The sequence below is a fragment of the Aotus nancymaae genome, unplaced genomic scaffold, assembly GCF_030222135.1.
Source record: "Aotus nancymaae isolate 86718 unplaced genomic scaffold, 86718_ANA_hifiasm-v0.15.2.pri h1tg000108l, whole genome shotgun sequence".
NCBI lineage: Eukaryota > Metazoa > Chordata > Mammalia > Primates > Aotidae > Aotus > Aotus nancymaae.
Window position 1 is genome coordinate 11,368,439 of NW_026988523.1, and position 12,852 is coordinate 11,381,290.

General features: G+C 40.0%; 1 protein-coding gene across 4 annotated transcripts in view; it reads left to right on the forward strand.

Annotated features, from left to right (window-relative positions):
- FAM20B (FAM20B glycosaminoglycan xylosylkinase) overlaps positions 1–12,852 on the forward strand; it is a 48,495-nt gene that overhangs the window by 19,277 nt on the left and 16,366 nt on the right. For all 4 annotated transcript variants that reach the window (XM_012444518.3, XM_064370791.1, XM_021668103.2 and 1 more), the window contains exons 3-4: positions 3,887–3,973; positions 7,854–7,963. In XM_012444518.3, coding sequence (XP_012299941.1) covers positions 3,887–3,973; positions 7,854–7,963 — 197 coding nt within the window. The remainder of the gene's footprint in view (positions 1–3,886; positions 3,974–7,853; positions 7,964–12,852) is intronic.

Genomic DNA, 12,852 nt, shown 5'->3' on the forward strand with positions numbered 1-12,852 from the left:
GAGTCAAGATCGGGCCACTGCACTCCAGCCTGGGCTACAGGGTGAGACTCCATCTTAAAAAAAAAAAAACAAAAAACAACAAAAAAAAAACATCCAGGGACTTCCCGCTGTCAACCAGACAAAACGCAGCCTCCACAGCCTGAGGTCAAGCCCCTGACTATCTGGTCCTCCTTTCTGTATTCAGCCTTATTCTTCCTTTGTTCTTTGTTTCTGTCAAACTCTGCCCCCACTTCCCCATCATCTCCTAAACAGCCTATGTACACTCCCACTCTCCTCTCCAACTCAGCAAGGTTTTTTTTGGCCCCTGCCATAGGTGTTAACTCTCTTGGTCATTGCACATACTGACCTGTGCTGCTTTATTATATCAGGAACTATCACAGGCTGGGGGAAGTGAGTGTAAGTTTAAGTGCTTGCAGAAATTGACTCCAGTCCCTAAACACCCAGCAAAATGCAGTTCTGACCCCCAGGGCTTCAGAGACTATTTAGTCCTGGTATAAGTGCAAATTACTGTCCTTGGTCAGGCTCTGATGTCCTTCAGCAGAAGGATAGGAGTGATTTACTGGCAGTTACTGTATGAATTTTGCTGCTCTGTCAGTGACTTAAGATGGATCACTCTCTGCTAAGAGGAGAATCTAAGTCCTTTCTTTAATAGCCACTTGTGGTTTCTGCATTTCTGGAGCCTGGCTATCCATGTTCTATTCTCAGTGATACAAGGTATGTACTGTATAGGTAGATAATATATATAGGAATACAGTGACACTTTTATTTACACATTTTGCCTCATATTATAAGTAAAGGTAATTTTTTTTTCAATGTAGCTGCTTCCATTCAGGTAGTAATTGATCTTCACAGGCAAAAATGGCAGTTATGCTGGAAAAAGTACAAGAAGGTAGGGGCCTAGGAGTGGGTAGAAGTGAATGAGTAATCTTAGGAAGTGCTGAAAGGGACCTTGGAGATCAGCTAGTCCAGTTGTTCATTTTACAGGTGAGAAAAATGAGATCCAGAATTCTGACTTTCCATATTTCACATAATCAAAATATAAGCTAAGGATTTAGGCCTGACTTCAGTGCAGTTCTTTTGATTCTTATTTCTTTTCTCTTCCATCTTTTTCTCTCCAGCCCACTCCCAAAGTACCTGGGTTCCTCTAAGGTTTTGCATTTTACTCTGAGAAGCCTTTAGATGGATTGAAAAACTCTAATGTTTCTCTGAAAGGAACATATGGCACATCAGTACATACCTTCCTGTGGCTTCCCTGAAGCACTAAAAACATTCAAGGATAGGCTACATCTGTAGTAGAGAGAACAGTACCTGAATAGAGTCAGCTTTTTGCTGCAGTAATATTTCAAATTTGACTTTTAATTTAGAGGTAGCTAATATAAACCTGTTTTACTATTCCTAAATAACCACTAGGAATTTAAAAAAAAAAAATTGGGGGCCGAGCATGGTGGTTCACGCCTGCAATCCCAGCACTTTGAGAGGCCAAGGCAGGTGTATCACCTGAGGTTAGGAGTTCAAGACCAGCCTGGCCAACATGGTGAAACCCCATCTCTACAAAAATACAAAAATTAGTTGGGCATGATGGCAGGTGCCTGAAATCCCAGCTGTTCGGGAGGCTGAGTGGAAGAATCACTTGAACCCGGGAAGTGGAGGTTGTAGTGAGCCAAGATGGTGCCCCTGCACTCCAGCCTGGGCAACAGAGCAAGACTCTGTCTCAAAGTAAAAAAAAAAATTTGGTATATTGACCATGCTCAGAAGAAACTAGCGCCCAACCAGTTGGTGATTACGTGACTGTCTTCTAACAGATGCTTCATCATTTTGCCTTGAAGATATATTTTGTGGAGATTATTTCACTTTATATCCTGAGATCATTTAAGTTGAAGTTCGTTGCCTTTTATAGTACTGTTTTCTACTTCCCCATTGCTGTTTAGCATGGGAGAGCCAACTGTCCTTAGTGGAACTTCTCTTCTCCACATCAATCTCAATTTATTTCTATTTCATAGGTCCCTTCTAAAAGGGCTCCTTTTGATTCAGGAAATGCAGGAGACCACTGGAGATCATAGGTGAATTAAGTACTTTTTTCTTTCCAATTAACAGATTTACATTGTATCTTTTAAAATGATTAGTGGAAAGAATATGCCAGTCTTCATTATCCTTTGCTTATGTCATGCATATAATATAAAATCATCAGAATGCAGTTTGAAATGAAAGAGACCTTAGAAATTACCTCCTAGTCCAGCCCCTAATATTGTAAATAAGGAATCTGAGACCCAGAGGATAGAAAGGTTTTGCTCAAGCTTACTCAGTTAAGTAATGACAGCTCTACCCACCTCTCACTGCCAGTCCAGGATTCCTTCCAGTACGTCATCATAAACTTAAAGAACAAGAATGGTTATTCAAACAGCTTTTTTCAAACGCATCTTTGCCTTCCTATTAACAAAGATTGAGTTGTATCAGACCATTTTCATTTTCGCCCCAAATTTAAACTTCTCTTACAAGCTTTGCCACAGCCAGTCTGGTAAGCAAAAGTTTCTTTTGTTGTTTTTGTTTTTGTTTTTTGAGACAGTCTCTCACTCTGTCACCCAGGCTGGAATGCAGTGGAACAATCTCGGCTCACTGCAAGCTCTGCCTCCCAGATTCAGGCGATTCTCCTGCCTCAGCCTCCTGAGTATCTGGGACTATAGGCATGCAACACCACACCTGGGTAATTTTGTTTTGTTTTTGAGATGGAGTCTTGCTCTGTCACCAGGCTGGAGTGCAGTGGCGCAATCTCGGCTCACTGCAACCTCCGCCTCCTGGGTTCAAGTGATTCTTCCACCTCAGCCTCCCGAGTAGCTGGGACCACAGGTGCATGCCACCACACCTGGCTAATTTTTTTGTATTTTTAGTAGAGACGGGGTTTCACCGTGTTGGCCAGGATGGTCTCGATCTCTTGACCTCATGATCCACCCACCTCGGCCTCCCAAAGTGCTGGGACTACAGGCATGAGCCACCACGCCCGGCAATTTTGGTATTTTTTAGTAGAGATGGGGTTTCACCATGTTGGCCAGGCTGGTCTCGAACTCCCGAACTCAGGTGATCTGCCCACCTTGGCCTCCCAAAGTGCTGGGATTACAGGCGTGAGCCACAGTGCCTGGCCAGCAAAAGTTTTAATTATATATTTTTCTTAATTTCTTCAGGTCAATCTAGTAAACATTTTAGTAGACATTTATTAAGCACCAACTATGTGCTTAATAACATTGTGCTGGCAATACAAAGACAGTCCTTGCCTTCCAGAAAACTACCTTGGTATCTGTACTTAAACTACATCAGAAACCCTTTAGTGGGGAAAAAAATGACATCTTCCATGTTTTATTCTTGTTTTTTTGAGATGGAGTTTCACTCTTGTTACCCAGGCTGGAGTGCAATGGCATGATCTCGGCTCACCGCAACCTCCGTCTCCTGGGTTCAAGCAATTCTCCTGCCTCAGCCTCCCAAGTAGCTGGGACTACAGGCATGTGCCACCATGCCCAGCTAATTTTTGTATTTGTAGTAGAGATGGGGTTTCACCATGTTGACCAGGATGGTCTCAATCTCTTGACCCTCGTGATCCACCCATCTCGGCCTCCCAAAGTGCCGGGATTACAGGCGTGAGCCACCACGCCCGGCCCCCATGTTTTATTCTTAAAATGATCACTGACATAGACATAGAACTCTAGTTTCCTTCTCTACCTCATCTTCACTGCGTCTACCAGCAATTTATGCTAATCCACAGTTGTTCTCATGGTTGACAGAGAAGGTGACTATAACAGAATCAGGCTTGCCAAAGCTTGTATTCTACCACTTGTGCTGTCACCTCTGTTAGTGATGTAATCCATGTATACATCTGTGCTTCCCATTCACTTTGCAGGTATAGCCGAGACTATGTGGTGGAAGGGGAACCATATGCTGGTTATGACAGACACAATGCAGAGGTAGCAGCCTTTCACCTGGACAGGTACGTGTGATCAGAATAGGTTATGTTCATTTTGTTTCCTTTCAAAACTCTTTCTTGAAGAGGACTTGGGGACTCCTTCAAAAAGTTGCAACACTAATAAATGACTTGTTACCCCTTTTAGATAGGTAAGTGACTAGTTCCATTAAACTTGTATGAGTCCCATAATTTGATTGGCACGAGGAATACTAAAGTATTTTAATTCCAGGCTTCTTTAGGTCATTTCATTTCTGGCCTGCTGTTATTATCATCAGTGAAGATATTTTTGGTAAATAAACTTTGAACTTAAATCTTTGAATTGAACTAGTCATTAATTGGCCCTAGCCATCCTGTTATTTTGTTATGTATTTGTTTTAAGTAAGTAATGCTGACTTATTCCCATGTGCTGGAAACAGTGTGTGAAATATATAATGAGTTTTATTGTCCTTTATGTAAAATATGTACAGCTTCAAAAACCAGAATAATTCCAAAAGGAAAGGGCTGGGCGTGGTGGTTCACACCTGTAATCCCAGCACTTTGGGAGGCCAAGGTAGGCGGATTGTCTGAGCTCAGGAGTTTGAGACCAGCCTGGGTAACACGTGAAACCCCATCTCTACTAAAATACAAAAAAATTAGCCAGGCATGGCAATGTGAGCCTGTAATCCCAGCTACTCAGGAGACTGAGGCAGGAGAATTGCCTGAACCCCAGAGGCAGAGGTTGCGGTGAGCCGAGATCACGCCATTGCACTCCAGCCTGGGTAACGAGAGAAACTCCGTCTCAAAAAAAAAAAAAAAAATTAATTGATGACTGGATACAGTGGCTCATGCCTGTAATCCTAACATCTTGGGAGGCTGAGGTGGGTGAATCACTTGAGCCCAGGAGTTCAAGACCAGCCTGGGCAACATGGCGAAGCCCCATCTCTACTAAAAAAATACAAAAATTAGCTGAGTGTGGTGATGTGTACCTGTAGTTCCAACCAGTGGGGAGGGTGAGGAGGGAGGATCGCGTGAGCCTGGGAGATAGAAGCTACAGTGAGCTGTGATCATGCCATTGCACTCCAGCCTAGCAACAGAGTGGGACCCTGTCTCAATAAAATAAAATAATAAATAAAATTTAAAAAGTTTTTTTTTTGAGAGAGTCTCACTCTGCCCTCCAGACTGGAGTGCAGTAGCCTGGTCTTGGCTTACTGCAACCTCCACCTCCTGGGTTCAAGCAATTCTCCTGCCTCAGCCTTCCAAGTAGCTGGGACTACAGGTGCACGCCACCACACCCGGCTAATTTTTTGTATTTTTAGTAGAGACGGGGTTTCACCATGTTGGCCAGGCTGGTCTGGAACTCCTGACCCCAGGTGATCCACCCACCCCAGCCTCCCAAAGTGCTGGGATTACAGGTGTAAGTCACTAGCCCAGCCTAAAAATGAATTTATAAGGAAACCAGAAAAGAAAGGTGAAATGTTTTTCTTTTTCTGAATTAGGATTTTGTAAACATAACTTAAAAATTGCAAATTCAGTAGACTTGACTAAATAAAATAATGAACTTACATATCAAGAAACAGCAAACAAAATTTAAAAGCAAACAACAAACTAGGAGAAAGCACTTGAATCTAATGTAATCTGAGTATTAATAGCCTTAATATGTGTTTATACAAATCTATCTATATATATATGTTAAAAACGCTCTTAGAAAATAGATTAAGAGCACATGCTTTGTCAATTGCTAATAAATATGAGGGGAGGGAGTTCATCCTCACCAGAAATTTTTAAAAATTCAGATGAAACAATGAGATACTGTTTTTACTTGTTGAAAATGGCAAAGCTTAAAAAAAGGTAACACTTTATTGGCAAGAATACGTTGCTTATGACATTGTCAGTTATTTCAGTCTTTCTGTTAAGAACCCTAGCATTATTTATCAAAAACTTTAATGTTCATACCCTTTGAACAAATAACTGCTTTTTTATACACATATCTAGGACATTTCTAGGAAGTACCCTAGAGAAAGAATACAAAATTCAAAGATATATATACAACAGTCTTAGCTGTAAGCATTTTCAATAGTGAAAAACTGGTTGTAACCTAAACACCTGTTGATACAGAAAAGCTTAGATACATGTGTACAATACCATGAATTTTTGCTGCCTCTTTTAAGACCTAGTAGTGAACAGTTGGATAAATCCTACTCCTCACTTAATGGCACACTAGATGAGGCTTTCCGAGACCTTATGTGTTTGCCTCTTTTCTTCATCCCCAAACCCCTTCCTCCTGTCCTGTTTGTTGGACACTAGCAGGCATAAATTTCCTCATTTCTGTACCAGCGTTTTGTATTACCCAATGCCCTATGTTTTGTTGATATATATGTAAAGTGATACTCATTGTCATTTTGTGTCTCCCCATTACTGGCCAAGTTTTATCTTTTCACAGCAGGACACCTGTTAATTAGAGTATTTGTGTACTTTTGATGTTAATTAACGATAATATTTCAGATTGTAACTTGTGCTTTGGGAATCTTGTATTTAAAAGTACTTCCCTCCTTCAAAGTCTGAAAGATGTTCTCTGGTCAATCACCCTGTCACTTTTGTTAAATGCCACTGTAGCCAGCCTCAAGTGCCACAGTAACATTGCTCCTCAGTGCTAACCTGGCTGCTGTTCTTTGGCTTGGCAGTTGTCAATGGGGAGAAAAAATATATCTAGGCATGTGTTTGTAGTCCTAGCTACTGGGGAAGCTGAGATGAGAGGATTGCTTGAGCCCAGGAGTTCCAGGCTGCAGGGAGCTATGATCATGCCACTGCACTCCAGCCTGGACAACAGAGTGGGACTCTTAAAAACCAACCAGCCAAACAAACAAACAAAAAACCACAACAAAAAAACCCTCCCCCACCTTTTTCATTCATGGATGCTGATACTTTTCTGCTTTGGGTTGCTGTTTCTTCATTACATTCAGATTTAACCACCTTCTCTTGCCTCAGGGTGGGATCTCTGGATTTCTGTGTTATTTTGACATATCTGTTGCTTTTGTGGCTTTTCTAAGACTGGGTTTAGGACAGAATCAGCAGCCCTAAACAGTAACCATTTGTAAAGGCTTTCTAATGACTGGGAAAAGGTTCATGATGCAAGATGAGTAAAAAACAAGATACAAAACTGCATGCAATATAATTTCAGTTGTATGTATATAATAAGTGTAAGTATGTGTACACTTAAAAGGAAAACATGCTTATATGCCAAAATGTCAGTGCCTATAATTATTTCTGGGTTGGGGAATTATAGGTGATTTTTATTTTCTTCATTATAAATTTTCTGTATGTTCCAAATTCTGCCCCTCCAACTTTTTTTCAGTTAGTGTGTATTTTTTTAGCCAGGAAGTTTCATTTTTTAAAAATAAATTATTGTTTTCAACCTTTTAGGTTATTAGAGATGTTTTCAAATGTCTCTGTATTTAATTTGCTCTGTGAGCTTATCCTTTTAAATCAGTCTGCAGGTTTTTTTAACCAGTATGCTGTTTTTTTTAAAGATTTGAACCCATATGTGAGTTTGGGTCCCATCTTTTTTCTAATGCTTTCCTAAAATCTAGTTTTAATTTTTATTATGAAAACATTTCTAACATACAAAAGTAGAAAGAATAGTATAAGGAGCCAAGTATAAGGAGCCCATATACCTACTCTGTACATTTTTAACGGTTATTCACATTTTATCAGATTTGCCTTATCCATTTTGCTAAAGTGTATATTAAAATAAATTACACACACCTCGACATTAAATTCCTAAATATATCTGTCTCTAAAAAATTAGCTTTACCTACTAGCTAAAACCCTTCACACATTTGACATGATGAACTGTAATTTTTAAGACTGTTACTTAAAAAACATCCCCTAATGTTTTTCTCTTCTGTTCTTCAATCTTCCAAACCAGGATTCTGGGTTTCCGCCGAGCCCCCTTGGTGGTTGGCCGATTTGTTAATCTTCGGACAGAGATCAAACCTGTTGCCACAGAGCAGCTGTTGAGCACCTTCCTAACTGTAGGTAAGAAGAATGTAGAGGCCATTTAGATAGGGGAATAAGTTAAAATGGGGCATTGTTGAGCAAGCTGGCTCATGACTTTTAGGAATTGAAGAACTCAAGGGAATACAAAAGCAAATCCCAGAACAGCTCTCAGGTTATTTGGGAAAATGAATCTAAAGGAGATGGCAGGAAATTGAAATTTTCCTGTGTACTCTTGTGTCTGTGACATAGGAAGTGAGGTCATTTAGTGATAGTGAAAGCAGGTGATTATTTCCTTCTGCTTTCTCTTAGAGCCATTAATAAGTCTCAAACTCAGAATTCGGCCTAAATTGGTTATTGTTTGTATATCATTGGCTCAGTTGTTTTTACATATATATATGTTTTCTTGGGAACTGTCTCCTGTCTCCTTGGAATTGAGGAAATCTTAAGGTACCTCTTTAGGAGGCCCAGAAATTCTTTTGTATGGTTGTGTTTGGACCTGGAAGATCAACAGGCCTACTACTTCCTCAAGGGTTAGCCTGTAACTCATTGTGTCTGGAACTGGTTATATTGCCCCAGCCTCTGTTTTCCATTATCTTAACTCTGAGGTAAGAGATCTGAGCTAAAATTCTCTTTCCTATTCTCCTTGTGAGCAAGGTGAGAATGGGAAGAATTCAGAAGTGCGGTAGTTTCTTGTTTCCACCTCTTCACCTTGACTCTTTTTCAGTGATACAGTGCTCTGCATTAGGGCATGACTGTTGAAACAGACATTACAAGATGAACTTCACCTTGCTTTTTGTTAGAGGGAGTGGATTTACATTTAAAATGAGGAAAAAAAGAACTTATGTCAGATTCATCATTCAGAATGCCAACTTACAAGGCTTGGGCTGTACTTTTCTTACAGATAACCAAAAGCATACAGTGTTAAATATTGTACCAGGTATTTGTTTGTTTCAGATACTTTCTAATCACCTTTGGTTGTTCAGTTTTATGCTCAGCAAACATGAATTAATTCCTGGTGGGTGCTGGGATTGAGGGAAAGGGGTCGAGAAGAATAAGCCAAGGTGCCTGCTCTTCAAAGGCTCACAGAAGGTTAACTCATACATTGTACAAAGTGTGGGGAAGGAAGAGGCAGAAGGTTTGTTTGTAGAGGAGGTTATTAACACTTGAACCGAGTATTGAAGAAGTAGTATGATTTACCAAGGCAGCAAAGAGGAAAGGGCGTTGGCAAAATAACAGGAATATTAATAGGAACAAGAGCATAAAGACTGGAAAGTAATAGGGCAGGTAGAGAGATTTGGCCGGAGGTAAAATTTTTAATAATCATCTGACCTTAACATAACCTTATTGTTATTGTTGTGTTTTTAAGACTTTAGTGTTTTTAGAGCAGTTTTAGGTTTACAGCAAAACTGAGAGGAAGGTACAGAGATTTCCCAAATAACCCCTGCCCCACACATACATAGTTTCCCCCACTATCAACATCCCACATCACAGCGGTACAGTTGTTAGAATTGATGAGCCACGTTGACACATCATAATCACCCAGAGTCCATGGTTTACATTAGAGTTCTCTCTTGGTATTGCACATTCTATGGGTTTGGACAAATATATAATGACATGTATACATCATTATAGTATCACACAGAGTATTTTCACTGGTCTAAAAATCCTCTGTGTTCCACCTGTTCATCATTCTCCATCCCTCTCCAATCCCCTTGCCACCACTGATCATTTTACTGTCTGTATAATTTTGCCTTTTCCAGAATGCTGCATAGTTGAATCACAGTATATAGCTTTTTTAGAATGGCTTCTTTTACTTAGTAATATACATTTAAGGTTCCTCCATGTCTTTTCATGGCTTGATTTCTCATTTCTTGTTATTGCTGACTAACGTTCCCTTGTCTGATGTACCACAGTCTGATATTCCATTTACCTATTGAATGGAATCTTGGTTGCTTCCATGTTTGGGCAATTGTGAGTAAAGCTGCTGTAAACATCTGTGTATAGCTTTTTGTATTGATGTAAGTTTTCAGGTTTTTTGGGTAAATACCAAGGAATATGATTTCTGCATCATATGTAAGAGTACATTTAGTTTTGTAAGAAACTGCCAAACTGTCTTCCAAAGTGGCTGTACCATTTTGCATTCCCACCAGCAAGGAGTCAGAGTTCCTGTTGCTCCTCATCCTTGGCAGCATTTGATGTCATATTTTAGATTCTGACCATCCTACTAGGGGTATCTCATTGTTTTAGTTTGCATCTCGGTAATGACATATAATGTAGAGCAGCTTTTCATATGTTTATCTGCATTCCGTGTACCTTGTTGAGGTGTCTGTTTAGGTCTTTGGCTTATATTTAAGTTAGGCTAGTTGTTTTCTTACTGTCAAGTTTTAGGAGTTTTTTGCATAATATGGCTAACAGTCCTTTGTCAGATGTGTCTTTTGAAAGTATTTTCTCCACCTGGACGCAGCGGCTCGTGCCTGTAATCCCAGCACTTTGGGAAGCCAAGGTCGGCAGATCACCTGAAGTCTGGAGTTCGAGACCAGCCTGGTCAACATGGCAAAACCCTAACTGTACTAAAAACACAAAAATTAGCTAGGCATGGTGGCACATACCTGTAATCCCAGCTACTTGGGAGGCTGAGGCAGAATTGCTTGAACCCGGGAGCCGGAGGTTGCAGTGAGCTGAGATCACGCCACTGCACTCCAGCCAGGGCAACAGAACGAGACAAAAAAGAAAAAACAGAAAACATTTTCTTCAAATGTATAACTTGTCATTTCATTCTCTTGATGCAGTTTTTAAATGTATTATTAAGTTGGTATAGTAATATTAAGTTGGTATATAATACAAGAATAACTAAATTCTATGTAGCCCCAGCAACCTACCCAAATATGTTTACACTGTTACTTTATCAGATCCTCTTGACAACAGCATGCAATAAATAGTTGAGGTGTTACTCGCATTTTATACCTGAGAATGAAGGCTTAGAAGTGTCTAATGACTTTCCCAAAATCTCAAAGCTACTAATTGTTAGCCAGGATCCAAACCCAGATTTTAAGACTGTAAATCTTTCATTAGCTTATAGTCTTTTATATTTATTTATTCAGTACAACTTTATTTCACTTCTGTTTGACAGGCACTGAACTAGGTGCTGAATAGCAAAACCAAATGACCTTCTTATCTTCAAGGATCTTTGTCTAATGGGGGAACCAGACAAGTACAAATGGCCTATGGAGGGTGGGGCGGCGGGCGTGGGAATAGTTAGGTGGCCTAGAAGTTATGGCCAGGGTGATAGTTAATTGGTGAAGGTGATATTTTAACCAAGTCTTAAAGGGAAAATAGCAGTCCATCAGGTAGATACAGTGGGAAAGAACATGTTAGGTTTGTGTTTAACATTTTTTGTGCTGTAGATACCTTTGGCAGTCTGGAGAAGCTTATGGATCCTTTCTGAAAATAAAGATTTTAAATACATACATAAATGAAAATACCTAGACTTATAAATGAAACCAGTAATATTGAAGTATAATTTCAGTATCAAAAATTATAAAAAGCAAATTTGGATACAGTAATATGTGCTTTGTTATTTAAGACATTAAATAAGATCTAGCACAGATTAGTCACTACTGTGATTTCAAACTATATTTATAAATGGTATTTTGAGACGATCTGCAACAATGCTAGTATGATATGAAAAATCTGTGATTTCTTGTAGAGACAAAGTCACAGGTAATGCAAATATGATAGTTTGCTCCCTGCCATCATAATGGAAGGAAATGCTAAGTTTTAGTAGAGGTTAGTGAAAATAAAGATGTAATTTTGTTCCCATCCAGCTCACAGGCCCTATGAGTTGACCCCGTTCCAGATAGAGGACAGAGCATGGACCAGGGTGATGAGCAGTGAAAGAAGAGCAACAAGTCCAGGAGACTGTGCCATTTAACTAAGGAAAGGGTGTGAGGGGCTGGCCAGTGAGGAAGACAGCTGGTCAGGACAGTGTCACTGAAGGGCCTGTGTACCATGCTTAGGAGTCAAGACTTTCCCTTTAGGCACCAAAAAGCTATTAAAAGACTTTGAATGTGGAAAAATCAGATTTGAATTTCAAGAGCGAATTGTGGCAGCATTGTCAAGGGTGCATCAAGAGCTGAGAGCGCTCTGGGACTGTTGTGAATTCGTATGTAATAAGAGACAGAACTAAAGCTGGGACAGGGAATAGAAAGATTTAAGAGCTATTCAAGAATTGGAATGGAAAGAATTTGGTGAACATTTGAGCTGGGAGAGCAACTGAGAGAGAAGAAAAAATTAAGAATGACTCCTAGGTTTCTGGATTGAATGACAAGTGATTAGAGGAGCTGTTAACTATTTTAGAAATGTACGGAAAGGAGCATATTTAGGGAGGTGGAGCAGAGAAAGATAATGAATTTAATTTTGGAGATTTTGTTTCCTTGACAGGAACATCCAGGAGTAAGTGTAGGCTAATCATTTAGGAGCTAAAGCTTACAGTTGAGGAGAAAAGGCTTGGCTGAAGCCATGTTACTGTCACAGTTGGTAGTTCACCCAAGGAGAGCATGGAGACTGAGGTGATCAGAAAACCAGTTTTTAAAAGTTTGGTAATCTGGGAAGTAGAGGTTCAGAGCCTCAGTTCATGGCACTGAAATGGGGATATTGAACTCTGGAAAGGTAGATTAAACCGTGCTATTAAAATAAGTAACTGGTGTCGATTGGTGTCTGACACCACTGTGCTAAGCATTGCCATAGACTGCCTCATTTCCTCTTCACAACTCAGAGGTGGAGGAGGTACTGTTGTTGTCTCCATTTTACAGAAGATGCGTAGAAAGACTAAATTACATGCCCAGAGTCTTGCAGTCTCATGATTAGTCTATATGTTAACCCCAGGAACCTGACCCCAGACCCCACATTCTCCCTTCCAATGATGAAGA